Source organism: Silurus aristotelis (assembly GCF_946808225.1).
Source record: "Silurus aristotelis genome assembly, chromosome: 25".
Lineage (NCBI taxonomy): Eukaryota > Metazoa > Chordata > Actinopteri > Siluriformes > Siluridae > Silurus > Silurus aristotelis.
The window spans coordinates 7,028,062-7,048,377 of NC_139598.1; the positions used below are offsets into that span (position 1 = coordinate 7,028,062).

General features: G+C 35.6%; 1 protein-coding gene and 1 long non-coding RNA gene across 11 annotated transcripts in view; both read left to right on the top strand.

The window, feature by feature from the left end:
* Positions 1–5,081, top strand: part of LOC310719697 — a 7,189-nt gene extending 2,108 nt beyond the window's left edge. Inside the window, exon 2 of the long non-coding RNA XR_014531555.1 lies at positions 1–5,081. This exon is cut by the window's left edge and continues 912 nt beyond it. This is a non-coding gene — a long non-coding RNA (uncharacterized lncRNA).
* A 1,037-nt stretch (positions 5,082–6,118) lies between these two features.
* The window catches only part of mllt10 (MLLT10 histone lysine methyltransferase DOT1L cofactor), a 63,010-nt gene continuing 48,812 nt past the window's right edge, over positions 6,119–20,316 (top strand). For 7 of the 10 annotated variants that reach the window (XR_014531481.1, XR_014531482.1, XM_083529140.1 and 4 more), the window contains exons 1-3: positions 6,134–6,610; positions 10,932–11,011; positions 14,823–14,877. Coding sequence is in view for 7 of the 10 variants with exons in the window: in XM_083529140.1 (XP_083385266.1) it covers positions 6,502–6,610; positions 10,932–11,011; positions 14,823–14,877 (244 nt within the window). In the remaining 3 variants the exon portion in view is untranslated. Of the gene's footprint in view, positions 6,611–10,931; positions 11,012–14,822; positions 14,878–20,316 lie in introns of all 10 variants that reach the window. The other 3 variants (XR_014531480.1, XM_083529143.1, XM_083529144.1) reach the window with 1 other exon arrangement.

Consider the following 20,316-nt stretch of genomic DNA (forward strand, 5'->3'; position numbering starts at 1 on the left):
CAGTAGCTTTAGGCTCTTTCATTAATTTGGACATTAAACAAATCTGAAGTTGAGTGTAATTTAAATGTAGACATTACAATAAAACTCCAGGGTCCTAGTGTTGGTCCTGAGGTTGGGTTATTGTCTGTAAATAATTGTGCATGCTATCCCTGTTTCCACCAGGTTACATGGCATTCTCTCACCTGCAAAAATCATAAAAACAGGTTGACTGGCCTGCCTAAATACCCCTAGATGTAAGTGAGGATGTTAATGTGTGTGTACTGTGTTTTCAAGATATGTTTTACAGCCGTTGAGACCCTTACAAAGTGGTTACTGAAGGTAATTGATGCAACTGAAGTGTGACATGAACAAAAAATAAAAGGTTCTTGCCTCTTGATTTATAAAGTCCCTTAAATCTTGAAATGTTTAAATTTTACATCATAAAATTAGTGGGGTTTTTATCGCTTTTTTCCTGTTTCAAAAATTGGTTCAGATCTGAAAACAAAGACCAAATTACCAAATGGAGCTTGGGGTTTGAGCAAATCTATTTCGGTTTAATGGCAATTTAATGGTGGATGTGTGAAATTATTTACACGTAAAAATGTAAATTGCGGCTGAAAGAAAAAAAAATCTGTATACAAAATAGCAACTATTTTCCAAGCTACTGCAAAATACTGTATGGAGAAAAAAAGGTTACTATGCCCTCAAAAATAGGTTTGTGTAAATTTTCTTCTCACTAAGGGGTATATTGAGAGGCATATCTTTCATGTCTGTAATATGTATCTTTATCTCCAAAAGATTTAACAGCCCCCCAAAAAAATTATTTTATTTTATTTTTTGCTATGGATGATTCATTCCCTACTCTCGCCAATTTTATATTGAATCACTATTTATGGTGATGTTTCTGTGGTGTGATCTGTTATAAAGGCTTTGACATTAAACAGTCAAAAAAAAATTCCCCAGCCAGAAGTACAATTGAGTCTCCAGGGTCACATGTGATTAGAACTGGTGAAAATGCCTGGTAGTTCTTAACAGCAGTTTGAAGAGACCTGGATTGATAACAGAGAGACCTGTGGATTTATTACTTTTAACTTCTCAACTAGTGTGAAGAAAGTTGGTAATCAATGATTTGATTATACAGTATACATTTTGATGGTGCATGTACAGGATCCAAGGAAACATCCAGCTGAGAGTAGTATGTATGTGTGCAATGTATAAGAATTGACACACTGTAAACCTCACACCCAAACCTCCTGACTCTTCTCTGTGCTTAAGAAATTATTTACAATGCTAGGCTGCTGAGGTCAGTGCATGCCTGTATCATTTTACACAGATACCATGAGAGGATGGTAGGTATGTGCATGAAGACCAGAGCAGGAGTGAAGACCGAGTGCAAGTACAATGTGTTCATTTATTTTTTATATTTTGACTTTTTGTGTTCATTTTTTCTTCTTACATTTGAACGAATTAGCTAAAAAAACAATTACTTAATTTCTAAAGCTAAATGGTTGAATTGTAACATTTCTACCTCGTACATCTGTTTATATTTTGTAATTTTATGTCCTTCAAAATGCCTATTTACTGACGACCACATAAAATTGGTTCTTGCATTAGATATGCGACTCATTGTTGTTTACATTTTATGCAAGTCATCAGCACCTACAATAAACCTAATGTGCTAAAATCTGCAATCAATAAAAACTAATAATTAAAAAATATGAATAAAACTATGAAACTACTGAAATATTATTATATAAAATTACAACTTGCAATAAAATGTGAGCTTTGGGCATACACTGAGCTTTAGTTACCTGACTTCTATCTGAAATCTCCAGTTTTTTTTTTTTTTTTTTGGAGGAAATGTCTGAAGAACATTTCTGGAGGTAACTTGGCTATGAGTGTGTGAGTGAATGTGCAGGATGTTATTTAAACCAGCATCCTAACCTCATTTGGGTTATTCTGTAAAAAAGTTCTGAATCTATTGAGACTCTGACCAGGATTAATTGTTTGCTGAATGTGAATAAATCTTTTTTGTACATGTAATGAGTAGGAATAATATAGGTATTGGATAACATATACTTTATTTAGTCTTTACTTACTAAATTTATATCATAAGATTGAGAATATATTAGAATATAAAAAAATAAGCATCTGATCTCATGGAGATCTCAGTAGATTGAAGTCAGAACTCATATTTCCCAGTGAAGAGGACATGAACATCAATATAAACATTTTTTTTTATTAAAATGTTACCATGTTGCCTATTCTGCCTATTATTGACAGACACGGTTTGGTAGAACATCACGGCAAATGCTGTGTTGAAGCAACCAGACATTTTGGCTTATAATTTGTGAAACAAATAATAACTGCTATTACTACTAGAATAACAGGGTTTGGGCATTAAGTACACAGGATGAGCACCAACCCACACTTGAAAATGACTGGGTTTAAACAAAAACCCACACACCCACAGTGACTATCAAATAGAACACACACTAGCCAGGAAACTGGGTTGCACTAGAAGGCTGGGTTGATGTATATTCATGTGTAGCATACATGGATATGTTTATGTTTAAGCAATATTTTTGAAAACGTTAGTTTCATATATTGCATATATGAGCGCATTCATGTAATGGAATGTGGGGGAGGCATTGGTCAAATAGGTTTATATACAAATACAGATTCCAGTTCCAGATCAAGCAAACGCTCCAAAAAGTTTTTATTCACAGTTATATTATAAACTGTTAGCATTTTTTGTCTCAAACCAAATGTTAAATGAATCGAGAATATAAACAAATATGAAAACTAATGTAAAATACCTATTCCGATACCATTGTTACATACACACATTGCGTTTATTCAACAGTTAACTAAGTGAAGAAAAAATAAAGTGATTTTATTGCAAATAATCATGAAGTGACTGTCAAGAGACCAAATAATAAATACAGTGTGGAGAAAAATGTTGCATTATTGCATATATTAAACAGGGTGGAAAAGATGTACAATATGATAGTGATTGTTATGAAGGATTTCCTGTACTGCTGCTTGAGCTGAAACCACTCAAACATGAGTATTATGAGCAGCATTTTAGTTAGCATTATTTCCTGCTAAACTGATTCCAGGGGGTCAAAATCTTTTCCCCAATGCATTATAATAGCATTATTTTACCAAATTGCAAATTAGGAATAGGTATAAACGTGTGAAATACCATGAATGTATCATTATGACTCATAAAATTACCTAAAAACAACCTTTTCGTGGACATACATAACGATTTTTCAATTGTTTTATAGTAAGAGTTAACCAAAATGTGTCTATTTAGTTAACTATCATTTGAAACATGAGTATTCTAATGTAGGTTAGACTAATGTACTTTACATTACAATTTAACAATGATGGGGCCCCTTAAAACCAGTCTTGTATTGTGTTTCTTACTTACGGATGTTGCAAGTACACTATGCCATATCTATTTCTGATATAAAGCTATTTGGGGGGATTAATATCAGGTTGCTCGGTGGTAGAATAATAGAGCAGATTGTTCACAATACTTGAAACTGACCTATTAGGTTTAACTCTAAAACACAATTTTTAGACAGTTGAATCTTGGTGTAGATCCTCTAAGCTATTTTAATAGAAGTTTACTTTATTTAGACCAGTGCCAGGCCTGTTCATTGACATTTACCACAGCAAATGAGTGATGGTCCAAAGCTGGCCCACACTTACCACTCTTTTCTGGCCCACAGACCACACTGTAAATGACGGTGATGTGAATGTGGCTGCTAAAACACAACCACAACTTAACGTAAAGAAAATATGTATATATCAGGCAGGCCTCGATTCTGTCCATAATTTGAAAGTAAAAATGCAGTAGATATATATTTGGTTGAATTCTGCTATATTGGCTCAGCCCCTAGATGACATGAAAAACATAATGGTGATTATTAAGTTACAATATATTGCCATAACTGACTTGCCTATGTGGCTAAACTGGGATATTTAAGTTGTATGGTGTCTGACATTTTCTCTATTAACCTCCTGATAAGCGAACACACCTGCCCCAGATTATCATTCTACCTGATGATCCAAATTAGCCCCAGAGAACTGGGCTGAAACTGAATTCTGTAGGAAGGTGGATTTGCAGGAGAAGGATTGGTGATCACTAATTTGCTCAATATGGTCATCGTTAATACTCCATCAGTGTCTGTAGTATTTCTACATCTGGTTTGTTTCATCATATATACAGCTGTCGTCTCAGGTTCCTTAACTTAGACAAATTGGAAAGAGAATTGATTGCAGCCTTGTCAGGGGCAATAATGCTGTTTAATGCACGATGAACAGAATGGGCGCTACTAATGAGAAAATCACGGTTCTGAAAGCTAAAATACATTTCGATAATATCAAAACATGATCATGATTTAAACATGACATTAAAAACTTTTTTTTTTCTATCAACAAGTTCATAATTAAAGCAAAAGTGCAATAACTTGTTATTTATTTTTGATGTATGGTACTATATGACCATTTTGTCATTATATACCAGTTTGAATATACCATAGTCCTTCATATTCTTTTAACTATTAATTAATATATTTGACATTTCTCGATCTGTGATCTTTTTGATTCAATTTATTTTTATTTGTATAGCGCTTTTAACAATGAACATTGTCTCAAAGCAGCTTTACACAGATAATGCGGTGATAAAAAATGAATAAGTTCTTTATAAGTGTAAGTTTGTCCCTGATGAGGGAGCCGGTGGCGACTGTGGCAAGGAAAAACTTCCCGTGATGGCATAAGGAAGAAACCTTGAGAGGAACCAGACTCAAGAGGGAACCCATCATCATCTGGGTGTAATTAGACTGACTATGCTAATTTGTCTAAGTGTAAAAAAAAAAAAAAAAATTGTGTGTTCCCTGCTATAGATTGGCCAGTAACATGTTAATGATTCTCGCCATTGAATTATTACAGCCTGTCTACTTAGCCCTGTTGTCTTTTAATTTCAGATTTGGCTGTAACTAGGGAGAAACCTAAAAGATCTAAGAGGTGAAGAAGTGCTGCAAAGTGCATAAAAAATGTTGAAATAAAGGGGGTATTTGCTCAGTTAATATGCTCCCCGTGTCTTCCTTCAAACCCTTACACGCTCTGAGGTTCCACACACTTTTTTAAGTGAGATTAAATGATTATTGAAGATAAATAAAGGAACGATTGAATGATCAAGTGGTTTTGTACATTGAAATTCTACATAAATTTGTTAACAACAATGTCACAGATGATGCACCAGATATTATAATAGTTTGTTTGGTTACATACAGTATTTCCAGCAGACTTAACAAGCGGTGTCAAAGTCCTGTGCATCTAAAACTCCATTTTATCCAAATGAACACAAAACTTAAACCGAGGCTATCATATTGAAATAAATACAAGGTGTCCTACAAGTCTTCATATATATATATATATATATATATATATATATATATATATATATATATATATATATATATATATATATATATATATGCAAAATCAGCACTTAATTAATTGCCATTTCTTTGTAAACACAAACATAGTTGCCTGTCTGTCCATCCTCGACATGATAAACAAGTGTAAACAAATCTGGTGTTTTGCATCTAATTGAATATCCAATGCAACCTTGTGTTTTTTCTTTTGTCAAAAGCGATCTTTAAAATGTCTCAGTACCGCAATTTAAAAAATTTAATAATGAAGTATAATGAATGGTTATTCTGTGTTACCCAGATGAGGACGGGTTCCCTTTATATCTTAGTCTTTTTAATTTTCCCTTGTCATGGTCACCGCTGACCTATTACGCATATAAGTTATAAGGGTAAGCTTATTGGAACTAACATATAAATTCATATATTATAACCTATTTATTTCTGTAAAAACAAAAATGGGGACATTGTTAGAAGTGTTCTACAAATAAAACTGATATTTCACTATAATGCAGGAAACAATACAAGGGTCTAAAGATTCAGGGTGTGATTTTACTGAACGCAAATGAATGCGAAATGAATTGAAGACAAATTTGAAGTTACTACGATTAAGTGAAAGAGTAAAAAAGAAAGGCTTGAGTATGTGTTTGCCCTCTAATACACTCGAAGGCCTTCTGCTGCTGCCACCAATCAGTTCCTCTAGCGTTGCTTGTTCTGCGCATGCGCACATCGCGCAATTACTTCCCGAGAGCCTTCGGGTTTGTGTGTTGAACAAAACAAAAATAGCGATTTAGATCGTAAGAATCAAACAGTATGACTTTTCGACGAAACTGAAATTAGATACACGGACTAAAACCTGAGCCAGGCGTTTTGTACGTTTTAATTTTTCCACCTTTTTGATTTGCCTTGACGGGATCCTGCGACCCTGCGGACGCTAATGTGAAGGAGACGCCATCAAATATGGACTTATGGTCGGAATGGATGTTGGATATTCGTGACGAGGAGGACTCGATCTAAACATCTGGAGGTTTGATTTCTGGAGGTTGGTGGTTTTGGCGACTATTGGGCCGCTATCATGAAGGAGATGATTGGAGGCTGCTGCGTGTGTTCGGATGAGAGAGGCTGGGCCGAAAACCCGCTGGTTTACTGCGACGGACACGGCTGTAACGTCGCCGTGCATCAAGGTACACCTAAACCAGGGTCTCGTCCACCTTATAACCGTGTTTTAATCAATTCAGAATCAACCATGTCGATGTTGAAAAGGCCACACGTCTGATTCGGATCTTTGGGCTTCGATCGCTCTGATGCTAAGCTAATTCGCGTGCTAAGCTAATACGCTAGCTATCTCTAGGCGCCTGAGTTCGCAGTATATTTTTTCCCCCACCACCCGTATTCCGGCAGATTTTGCCGGCTCGTTTGTATTGGCTGGAAAGCCTGGTAGTTATGATTACAAAATGTTAACCAATCACAGCCCAGGGGACAACCCGGAACTAGCCAATCATAGCGAAGTAGGCGGGACTTGTTCGAATACGCGTAGGGGGGAAAATGCACGTTGTCTGGAGATTGCCACATGTTTTGGTAACAGAATATGGAAAGATTTACAAGATCGAAGCCGAAGAGTTGTTTTTGGTTTGCAGTATTTCGTGTTTGGGGAGTTATTCAACTAGATCACCTCGTTTAACTGCCAAATTACTTTTCTGAGAACTGAAAATAAATCATTACTAAACATAGAGAGTTGTAGCACTGTGGGCTGCTGTGTTAGTTGATGGGTGTAATGTGTAATTTGTAGTTATATCATAATCCTATAGATATAGATACAACTTTGATATTGTACATTTATGTCCCATATTTCTCTACATATATTGTCTTATGCACATCATTATCTAGCCCATATATGCATACATACACACGTGTACCAGCTGCAGTTGTCAAATTGTGCAATTGCGACTATTGATGCTAAACAGCATTTTGTTGCTGTGTACCTGTACTGTGCAGTGACAAAGTTGTCTGTCTGTAGATCTCTCTATTGATCTTCATTGTCATATGTAGAAGTGCGAATAGCAGCATTGTGTTTGTGTATATGTAATGGATGTACACATATATAGATCATGCATGTGTATATATATTAGACAATATAGGAGAAAATATAGAGAAATTTAAACAATCAAACTCACCGTCATTACAAAATATCATTGGTTGCATGTACAAGGAATTTGTCCTGGTGTGCTGGTGCTATAAAACAATATTAAATAATAGAAGATGAAATATAGTAGATCTGGTTGTTTGCTTTAGTGTAAGATGTGTATAAGACACAATATATAATATGCAGAGAAATGTGTGATTATTTATACACTTACAACTCATTATTTGGGTTATTAGGTCAGTTATTCTCGGCTCTTCTTACCTCAGCATGCTTGCAAGCAGTGCAGCTTTGCTCACATGCAATACTTTTTTATTTTTATTTTAAACAATACCTACTGTGCATCACTAAAATATCAATGAGTGTACATTGTATATATTGTATGCATGAATATACAATATATTCTTTATATTTGTATTTTTGTTTTATAAGCCAAAAAGATATGCAACATTTCCAGGGTTATGAAAAAGAAACTTTATATTATAAATGTGCAAAAATATCATACAGATGACACAGTGACAGTCTTAATGGCTTTAGAGTTGCTGGAGGTAGTCAGAGTGTAGAGGTAGGATTTAAAATTTAAGTTTTAAACAAAATACAGAAAAAATGAGCACTTAGCACACTGAAATTTTATACCTGTACTTGCTTGAAAAATGAATCGGTTAAAAAAATAAAATTATATATATTTTTGTTTATATCAGTCACGGTAACCAGTCAGAACCTCTTTGTATGACACAGAGAAACACATACAGACTTGCCGTACATGCACATTCCTAGAAGAGATAAAAAACAATTTCATCCTCAGCACCACAAAAGGAACATAAAAGGTCGATGTCTGGAAATATCTTTTTGAAATAAAGCTTTGCGGGATAGAAAAGATGAAGTATTTTATAAGATACATCCTTGACCTTATTGGTGATTAAATATTTAGGAGACACTTTTTTTTTCCATGGAATGTTCTCAATGCAGCCAATCCAACAGGACACAACGTATGGGGAAGAAACCTTCTCTCTGTGGAAGAGATGTCGAATTCTTCTGTAGAAATAGTATAAACACAGATTGTCCCGATTCTAGTTTAGGGTGAACTGTAGAGAAATAGGCCTGAGAACCAACTGAGTCAGAAAGAACCAATATGGCATCCATTACAATAGCGAACACGTTTTCTTCTCTTCACACCACCTGATTTCCTGTCACGTCACACGCCTGCACATGCTCCAGATGTGCAGCATCAAAGCGAATGATGTAAAGATGATAGTCTTTTTAATCTAAGTTAGTCTAAAATATCATGGTTTTAGGGTCTGACTATTTGACTCGACCACAGAGTTAATTTTAGATATTAAACCAGTATTTTTGATTATAATTAGGTCAGTAATTGTATATTTGGTGAGATTAGATTTGTTTATTGTATACCCGTTGAATAATGGTGCCACTGTACCATATGTAGTGCATAGGATAAGCGACCTCTGGCATGTAACGTAGATAGGAGTATCTTCACAATGTACACATTGGTGTGAGTAAAAATTGTTGCTTCTTGTTGCAGGGCATTCGGGTCACAAAGATTTGTGCGAAGTCGATCACATGTATAGAGCGAAGTTTTGATCTCAATACCCGAAATCTCTAAAGTTTGGCTTCTCTAACGCAGCCTTTCAAATGGCATCTGTATTTCGTTGTTGTGTTATCCTGACCAGTTCTTCGGTTCGCTTTTGTTTTGATGGGAGATAAAACCCGAATACTGAACTGTACTGAAGGAAAAAGTGCAAACCCTGTTTTTCCACTACATATACAGGAATTTTGACCAAACTGTAAGATCAGATGTGGATGACATCATTTACCTGGAGTTATTTCTACTGGTCTGTTAAATAGAAGACACAATTCACTGTAATCCTTCTAAATACCTCTTAATATAAATATAACCCAATCCGTATAGGGCTTTAGATCAATTTTTACTGCCATTTTCCTCCCAATTTGGTAATTTCCCAATTTCTTTTCACCATCCGGCTCTACTTTATCATATGGCAGTCCTTATATAGTCAACAATCTGTCCTCATAGACACGTGAAGCCAGTTTAAACATTGTCACAGGGCAGCATAACACTGAGAAAAGCATTATCTGCCCTCTTCCACATACATGAGCTCACATGTATTGCACATGATTGGCAACAGTTATTTGATTGATAGGGAAGAAAACAGAAGTTACACATGAATTCCTACTCAGCAGTGCTCCCTTAGCCCAAAATCCTTTAATTAATCAAGCAGATGGGCTTGTTGAAATGTAGGACCAGGTATGGAGTAGCTATCAACGCCAAAGCCAACAGTCTTTTGTCAATATAAATTTAATAGTCTGCAAACAGCAATAAAGTTAGCTTATGTCAGACAGGCCTTTATTTTTGACACATTAAATGGAGTATACAGTGGTCCTCAGGGAACTTTTGAACATCTGCAAATCTTTGGACGCAAAGTCATTGGACCCCCGACCCCCCAGCCACTATGGTACCTTAGTGAATTCATTTAGACATTATCTATCTATATTGTCACTTTATAAATGTACAGTATTTCACCAAATACATGGTTTAAAATGGTATTCCCAACGTTCCTCAACATTCGATCCCGCTGCGGATTCCCCGCGAGTTCCGAACCATGAATTAATCAGAGGTTGACTGTAATTGTTTCCCCAATTCTGCTTGTAGACCATGTTTTATATAAAGTGTAGGTGACACGAAACTGTCAAATTTGCCCGTGTGATGGAAAAACGAACATGATCTTTGTTCATCTTCGACTGGAAGACAAAGTTTTGAATTTTAGATCTTGAAAGCACTCGAACGTAGTGAACTCTTGATTGTAATTTGCTGACATTCCTACCGTTAATTGCCCTTACACCATAGATCCATCTCTACAGCATTGTCACATTTAATCTTTACAACTGGATCTATAAAGCAATCTCACTACAGTGTGCAGGGGAAAATGCATAAATATAACCTGGTATATCTTGATGTAGTGCTGAATACCATTGCTGCCATTGGCCAGTGTAAAGCGTAAACATATGTTCACTGCGCTGTTTACAAAGTCAACAACCCAGTTACCTTCATGTCCTTGTCATGTTGGACTAAATCTCTTTGTATGATGTAATCTTTCCAAGCACATGCAGCCTGTAAAACAATTACTTACTTGACTGAATCAGACGGGACACTGCACTAAAACGAATGCAATGCAAATAGGCCAATTTCTCCCTAATTTTGTATTCACAGACCAGTTAGCTACTATCATATAGCAGTTGTCGTAGGCTTTACTTGTTGGCGTTTCTTGCAGACACTCCTTGTCTACAGTTTTCTTCAGTATTAGACTAAATCTGACTCTTTTACTTTTCAGCTTGTTACGGAATTGTCCAAGTCCCAACCGGTCCCTGGTTCTGCCGAAAATGTGAATCTCAGGAGCGAGCAGCACGAGTGGTGAGTTTCCGGTATTCTGAAAGATCTACAAGGCCTGCGTGAAATCCTTTTAATATTTATAGAGTTGTTTCTAATTCTATGTTTAGTTGTAGTTTAGTATGATTAATCATTCGTATAAAATGATTGCCAATTAAAAGATTTTTCTCTTATTTAATAAACGCCTCAGTGAAGTGTTGAAAATTTGGAAGGCGATGAATTCGGATGGATCGCCATCGAGAATTTGGAAGGGTTTCTTGTGAAGCAACAGCATCTACCACTCCTAAAAAAAAAAATCACTCACAATATTCAGTACAAATAACACTAGATGAATAAAAGCGAGTACACTGAAGTGTGGTGATACTTTCCAGGATATTAGTGCAAAGCTAATGGTAGTTTGTCTTTCTGCCTGCCTACACTTGTGTAAGTGTGTGTATTAGTTACAGCTACTCAAATGTGCACCAAGTCTTAGTTATTTCTTATGTACATGATTAGGCAAGACATTTTTCATCCTTACTTTAATGTAAATATTGGCTTCAAGATGAATCCAGTTCTCGAGTAACGTCACTCAGACTAGCTGATGGACTCGGTGTGACTTTCTGTATTCTATAAACATGAACAAAACTTCAGTGCTGTTGTTCGGTAAAACAAGGATCACTCCTGTACCTTCAGAAAAAAAAAAAAACAGGACCTCCCAGAAAAAAACTAGCTGCATAAATGGGATAAACGATGTAAATTTGGATAGTTCTCAAAAAAGCTTCAGATACTTGGCCTGTACAGCTACTAACACACAATTTAATTCTGTGGTATCTTTTTTTTTTTTTTTGCTTGATTAAATGGACTAATTTGTATGTCAGATTTTGTATTGCTGTTGTGTTCTTTTCTTGAAAACAACCTGTCTGTGGTCTTGCATTATTGGCATTAACAAAATTCTTTTTTTGAGCTTCTCCTGTGTTTTGGCAGATGGTACGTCAAATGAAACAGAATTTTTCAACAGAAAAAGTGTTAATCTGTTAATTAACATTACAAAGCTCGATTATCACCCGGCACATTGAATAACACATCTGCCGCCCGGCCAGAAACTCGGTTGTTTTTACCACAACGGCAAAACGCTGCAGCAACTAGTGTCTATTTAAGTGTGTCACCTGCCTGTCATCATGTTTATGATTGATGTTGAGGCTATATGTGACTTAAACGTGTGCTTAAGTAGTAATCTTATTATATGGAAATGAGTGCTGTTGCTTGCAATCCTCTTCCACAAACCTGACCCTGTTACACTTCTGAATGTAGTTTGATCCCTTGCATTTTCCTTGTGAAGTCTGAATTTGTTGTTTAAATGGTTAGACCATAATGAAAATCTTGAAAAAAAAAGTAGGAAAAATGCAATAGCTTATTCTAGAATGTCCTGAAAAAGAAAGAAACCACTGATGTGTAAACAACCAAATTCTAAAGGGTTTACATAAACTGTTTAATAATGACTTTTGAAAGCAGAAATATAGACACCATTTCACAAGATGCAAACCGCTCATCATCAGTATCAATTAGAAGGCCTGGTTTGAATTCGCAAAGAATTCAAGGCCAAAAAGTTTTATAACCAAGATCAACCAAGATCTTAACTTAGGTAAAGGAAAGGCAGAGTATAGAGAAAGATAGGATCTGCTCATGATCCAAAACATACAAGGTTTTCAGTCAAATGCAGTGTAGTTAATACACAGTTTTTTTTTTTCATGGCTGCTTCTAAAACAGGCTCACTAAGTGTATAGAAACATTCGGTCTGCCAATTAGCAGAGAAATGCACCCATTCTAATTGGGAGCAACTTCATCATGCAAGCAAAACAATGACCCTAAACACACTGCCAACACAACAAAAAACTTCTTCAATGGAAGGTTTTAGACTGGCAATCGCCAGACCTTAACCCAATTAAGCATGTATTTCACCTCCTGCAGAAGAAACTGAAGGGAAAATCCCACCAAAACAAACAACAATTCAAGGATCTTTTGGTTTGGTCCTGGAAGGATGCATCAGTTTGGTAATGTCAATGGTATGCTGACTTACTCGCAACCATGGGATATGCAGCTAGGTACTGAGTGTTTTTACTTTAGGACTGTCTGATTCTATACTTCTGCTCACCTAAAAAAAAGATATTCTCCCACATAAGGTGCTATTTTCTACTTTATTAAAGCATCTACATGTAATTAATAAAAAAACGAAAGCTGAAATTCTCTAGTAGCTGATCTCAAACCCAAATGTCATCATTGTATAGCAAAAGCCAAAGGCTTGGCTTTGCCACTCAAATACATTGAGGGACCAAGAACACTAGAAATATTTGGTAGCATGAAATGTGGCATCGTAAAGCATTGATTTGAATGTCTTCATCCTAGGTGTATGTAAACATTCAGATCGAACTGCATTTAAAATACTTAGGTGATGGTTCTGCATGCACTCAAGTAATAAAAACGAAAGCTGAGCAGTTCTCAGACTGCACATTTTTAAGCTGGCAGAAAATGAAAGTGGTCTAATGAGTCCACGTAAAGAGGAAACCTGTAAAGGAAACTCATTGTGTTGACATTTTGTGGTGAATTCTGTATTCGCACCAAACGTATGCATTTCCTGTAATGCTGTGAACCTTGTTTAAGTTTGCCAGTGCTATCTCCTTTACCTTCTGCTCAGTATCTAAGCATTTGCAGAAGATTACAGAAAGAACATATTTGACTTTTTGTCATGGTGGTATGAAACAGTGAAAGTATAAACATTTCACTTAAAGGAAAAGGATGCAACTATTTGTACCAGTTGTATAAAGGTCAATTTTGACTTGTGAAATTGAGACCCACTTTCTTCTAGACTAATAATAAAAAAAAAAAAAGATCATCATGGGCTTGTGGCTAGTAATAATGGATGTCCCACTAACAAGGCAGCAGACTTGAATCATAACAGAGGTTTTCTTTGTTTTTGTTTTTTTGCTTTTTCTTTATTTTCTTGCTGTTGCTTGGTACATATGTGGAGAGTGACTTTCATAAATATAAGCTAGCTATATTGAATAATATTAGCTATTGTTCATTCTACATATTTTCCAAATTCACACCCACCATAAATACTGTGTGCGCAATCCCTGCTTGAAAAATGGCTTAAATGAGAGCAGTGCGTGTTGGTTTTCAGCCATCAACCAGCTAGACCTGCTTTATTGGCAAGGCTATATTCATAAACCAGCCAAACCAGTACCAGACCAGTACAAACCAGTTTAATCCAAGACAAAACGCTGTGTATATATAATTATTTTCCTCCACACTCAGAGCTGAGTTTTATAAATATTATATTATAAATATATAATATAATTATTAAACAAAAATCTTATCAAATAAGTATTTGTATTCATTTCAGATATGTATAAAATATATTTTTGCTTATGATCAACAGGACTGGACACTTGCGCTGTCTGTTAGATTTTTGACTCCTTGTTTAGAAATATCGACATTTTTCCTGAACATAAAAAAAAAATTATATTTATTTTTATCCAGCTGCCATTCTGTACTTTTTCATGAGAAGTAATTATAAACCATTAGAGATGTTTTTGTTTGAAATGATTGTAAACTTTTTGATTTTATAAACGAGTTGTTAGCATTTAAAAAACTTGTCGGTACGCACCAGGCTTGCACAAAACATGGGTTTTTGACTCTTTTTTTTTTTTTTTTTTGACAAACTTTTGTTTAGACTCCCCCATTATGAAATTAAAAGTTAAGTTTCATTTTGAAGTATTGTGTATTTGTTTACTGACTTAATAAAAACCTAGTTTCTGCTTACATAGTACTCACAGCCTACGTTTCTCACTGTTTGCAGAGATGCGAGCTCTGTCCACACAAAGACGGTGCTCTGAAAAGGACGGACAATGGTGGTAAGGATGTTTTAATATTTATACTTGTCTTTTTTTTTTTTTTGCTCAGTTTTATATATAATGATCATTTTGTGTATTCCCATATTAGTTATTAAATCCCAACAGTAATATATATTGGTAAAATATTTTTAACATGTATATTGTTAGTAAGCAATCTTTTGGGAATCTTTCCTACTTAGATACGAGGGATATATATATATATATATATATATATATATATATATATATGTGTGTATGTGTATGTGTGTACATGTATTCGTACAGAAATATATACACGTGTACTTTCCACATTTTATGATGTTGCCTTATTCCAAAATGGATTAAATTAATTATTTTCCTGAAAATTCCACAAACAGTACCTCATAATGACAATGTGAAAGTTTGGGGAAAAAAAATAAAATAATTTTAAATATAACAAATACAAAAAAAATCACATGTACATAATTATTCACAGCCTTTGCTCAATATTTTTTTAAGATGAACCGTCTCCACCAGTCTGAGGTCCATATCGATCTGGAGCAGTTTTTAATCAAGGATGTTTCTCTATATTGCTACATTCATCTTTCCCTCCATCCAGACTAGTCTCTCAGTTTCTGCCACTGAAAAACATTCCCACAGCATGATGCTGCCACCTCCATGCTTCACTGTAGAGATGGTATTGGCCAGGTGATGAGCGGTGCATGGTTTCCTTCAGATATGATGCCTGGCATACAGGCCAAAGAGTTCAATCTTTGTTTCTCATGGTCTTAGAGTCCTTCAGCTCCCTTTTGGCAAACTCCAGGCAGGCTGTCATGTGACTTACTGAGGAGTGGCTTCTGACCGGCCATTCTACCATACAGGCATGATTGGTGGACTGGTGGAAAGTTCTCCTCTCTCCACAGAGAAATGCTGAAGCTCTTTCAGAGTAACCATCAGGTTCTTGGTCACACCCCTGACTAAGGCCCTTCTCCCACGATCACTTATTTTTCCTGGGCGGCCTGCTCTAGGAAGAGTCCTAGTGGTTCCAAACTTCTTTCATTTATAAATGATGGAGGCCATTGTGCTCATCGGGACCCTCGTTGCTGCAAAACATTTTCGGTACCCTTCTCCAGTTATGGGCCTCGATACAATCGTGTCTCGGCGGTCTACAGACATCACTTTCGGCTTCATCTCTTGGTTTGTGCTTCGACTTCCACTGTTAACTGTGGGACCTTCTATAGACAGGTGTGTGCATTTCCAAATCATGTCTGATTTACCTGAAATAAGTGAATTTACCACAGGTGGATTCCAATCAAGTTGTTTTGACATTTTGAGTGTCATGGCAAAGGCTGTAAATACTTATGTACATGTGATCGATTTTATTTTTTTTTCCCCAAACAATGTTTTTAATAACTTCACAAAGATTTCAAACACACTTCTTTAACCTTGTCATTATGGGGTATTGTTTTTAGAATTTTGAGGAAACTGATTAATCCAATCCATTTTTAATTTAGGCTGTAACGTAACAAAACATGAAGCGAAGTGAATACTTTCCGGATGCATTGTAAAGAAATGCAATCCTGGGAACGTATTCATAATCTAAATTCCCGCAGAAACGTATTAATTGGCGGACCGCAGGGTTTTTAAGTCTCCGCCTCGCCGCTTTGTGGACTTTATTTGTTGGTTGTTTGTTTTTGTTTTCCTACAATTACTATTAAACTTAAACATACACAACAATAAAAGAAACTACAGTTAGAAACCATTTGTTTCGCGCATGCATGAAAACATTAAATAATCCATAGGGATGGCGTTAGCCGCTAACTAGGAAGCTACCACTATTGATTCTTTAGCGCTTTATGTCCAGCTTTAAGAATTTTTTTAATAATGAGAAAATCCTGACAATTCCAAATATCGAGGGAGAGAATGAATGAGAATGGAAAGAATAAAGACATTTTATGAAGTATACAGTTAAGTAGAAGAACAGTCAAGTAGAAGTCTTTAGAACACACACACACACACACACACACATACACACACACACTTACATACACATCTGTATTACCCAGATGGGGTGCAACAAATGTAAACGATTAAATTAGATTTTTTCATAAATTAAATGTTATTTACTTTGTGCTAATATAATTGATTACTCAATGTAATAGTGTATTGCATTAATTTGATTCTCTTTGAGATATATATAAAATACACGCGCACTTTTTTTTTTGTGTGCCTTATTTAGCAGAAAAAATAAAAAATTTTGTTGGAAAACTACTGCTACATGCTTTGCATTTAAGCCACAAGATATATGGCAACAATAAGTGTTTCTGATTCATGATAATATTTATATAATAATACATTGTAGAACATATATTTAATCTGTAACTACATTTTAAAGACCCTGTCAGTGCAGATTTATTTCATGAAAATGATTTTAAATGATTGCAATACCATTTTTGTCTATTAGAAGAATTTCACAAATTAGGATTAAGAAATTAATTACAAATAAAATAACACATGCTGGTAGTTTTTACAGGTTAACCCATGAACAGCAGCATCGGTTTTGAGTATTAATCTACATTTTAACATCTGGCTGCCTGACAGTTAACACAAGAATTAATAAAATAAGTTTTAGGGACTTTTAGAAGTGAGTGTTCATATGCTTTTTTTTGTACCTGACCAATAAATAGCAAAAACTTTTAAATGTAAAGAAAAGAGCATGTTCCTGTTCGGTTAAAAGCAAGTTTTACCTTGTAATTAGGTTCAATTTAATTCTGAAAAGAGAGTTCACTATGCTTCAATTATTTCACCATGACTTTTGACTGAATTCTGCTTGCTTTCTTATCGTCAGGCAGCTGGACTTCCCTGTGCTGCATAAAAACAATAATTATACCTATACTTTTAAAAGTTTTTTTCTTTTCTTTTTCTCTCTGTGCCTGATTTTATCCCGGTAAATAGACAGTCCTTAAAGCCTTAAATAGTCTCTATGGACACGTTTCAGAACGGTGGAGAAATCAGACATTTTCTGGCTACATCACTTTACCGTAATAATTTTTTTTATGTTAGCTAGTTGATGATTGTTTTGAGTTGTATTTTATCTTTTTATTTTATTGTATTTGTATTGAGCTTTTGAAAGCTTACAAGGTTTCTTTTAAATATGTGCATGTATATGGGTGATCATTATATTTTATATTATATATTTATATTTTATTATATTTTAAAAGCTAAATTATGATTATTTAGTATTTGAACGAATTAAAATTATGGGCCAGTTTGCAGTTATAAATGCTTATGCTTATAAGCATGTGAGCTTTGCAACAGATTTTCATTTGGGAAATCCAAAAGCCAGCATGTGAGTGACTTTAGGGGTCTCACACTTCTGTAAAGCCGCACGTCTGTACACTCTACGTCGCAATTTTCCTTTGTGACAGTGGGCGTGGCAAATGTGTGTTTATCTCCTCTCGTTTTTTTTACGATGGGGCGGTGTTGTAGGGGTCACAGCGGGGCTGTAAGTGCACTTTTAGTGCACTTCTCTTCTTCATGGCCCGGGTTCACGGCAAGGCCAGCGCTGAGACTGTAAACACACCGGCCGTGACTGCACAGCTGCTCGACCATGCCTCCTTCGGAGCACGGAAAACTGTTAAATGGCAATGAGGGGGACATCGGTTTAACCCCGGGATCAGGCAGCGTTTTTCACACCATACAGACTATTATCAGCACTACAACAGAACCAAACACGCTGATAAGTTAACAGTTAGGGGCTGATGGAAACAGGGATCGTATTTAAAGATCAGTCAGCAAATAGGTCGAAACCTTATGCATTTGCGAAACAAACAAGTGTTGCTGTAGTTTTGTAAATGATGATAAATACATGTTAAATGATCTTTTCATTATGACTTTGTTTCCGGGCTTCTAGGAGATTTAATGGAAACATTTTAGTGAATGATTAAACTGTTTTTTTTGTTTTTTTTTTGGCATCCATTATCTTAAATCTCCTATTTTAATGCATTACTTTTTTTCTAATTCGGCGAATTAGTTTAATCCTCACAGCTAACAGCAGAGGCCTAACAAATATTAAGCTCAGTAATGCATGTAACATCAGGATTAAGAAATGAAAGCAGAGCATAAACTCCTTTTCTGGATCAATTTAAAGTTAAGGAAAAAAGAAAACTATAAACCAACATAAGTAATGGTTAGGGGTCAGTTTCCTGTGTGCGGACATGGTAAAAAGATAATCGGCAAAGGTTTTGTGCGCGTCAAGTTTGCTCGGGTGTTGGAGTTTTCTCCAATGCTTCCAAACGTAACGTTTTTCTTTGTCCTTGCTCTTATAAAAATGAATTCCTCAATAATTTGACGTTTTTACCACCGTATTCCTGAAATCCTAGCTTTCCATCAAAGTTTGCTTCGTTGCAGTTACAGTCATTCCGGTCTGGTGCATGTGACGGGGTGAGAAGTTCTTCAGGGTGTGTTTTGGGTTTTTTATTACCCTGTTTTATAGGCTTCTGCGAGATTCTTGGAGGGACTTCAAAACCTCAATGTCCCCTCCCTGTCCGAGGTCAAAGACAGGTCACAGGTTCACTTTTAAGTTTACGCCTGTTGTTATTCCCTTTGACTGGACAAACCGGACAGAGGCTGTCATTCTGACGATTTGTTTTATTAATGGAATCTGGATTTTAATATGTACGCCCCCAAAACCCAATTTCTTTGTGTGCAGACGTTATGCAGTACTGTAATTAAGTATGTTTTATGTTCTGGTGGTTTGGTAGGAAGAAAGGAGGCTGTACGGGTGGTACTTTTTGTGTTTGTGGCGGTTGTGTTGTCGGTCTACTCTGGGGAAAATTGATCGCGTCTTTGTACCAGCAACAAATGTGTATGTGTAAAGCTTTGACTCTTTAACGATTTTAGCACATAAATACAGTATGCTAGATATGTTGAAGGTGAAAGGGGGGTGTTTGCAAAGATATATTTTTAGATCATTAATTACTTATTCAATTAATACAATAATTGTTCATTGAGCCACACTTTTTGTATTTTTTTCATTCACGTATTTTAGGAGAGGTATGAAACGGTCACTAAGAACATGAAGAGTACAGCTTCATAGACAGTAATAAAAGCGTAGTTTTTCCGGGTCTGTATGATATTTCACAGTGTATAAGACTGTACACCGAGTGACATCTAGTTAGTTAAAGCTGTGCTCCATCACAGTGGAATGCACAAGCAAGCAGAAAGACCAAAGTGTAGGTCTAAAGGGTCAACGATACCCTGGTTGCCTCCAAATTTGATTTAGTGGCAATGAATGGAAGTTGTTTCTGGAATGTTCTGTGGACTCTTCAGCCCTTTGATTTAGAGGTTTTTGCTTAAAAGTATTAAGAGCTCATATATTGTCAGTGGATGTTTAGTTCCCTATGAAGAAGTCTTGTTTCCCCCATTTTTCTTTATTCTTCTTTTTATTTTTTATTATTTTTTACTTTTTGACTTCTATTA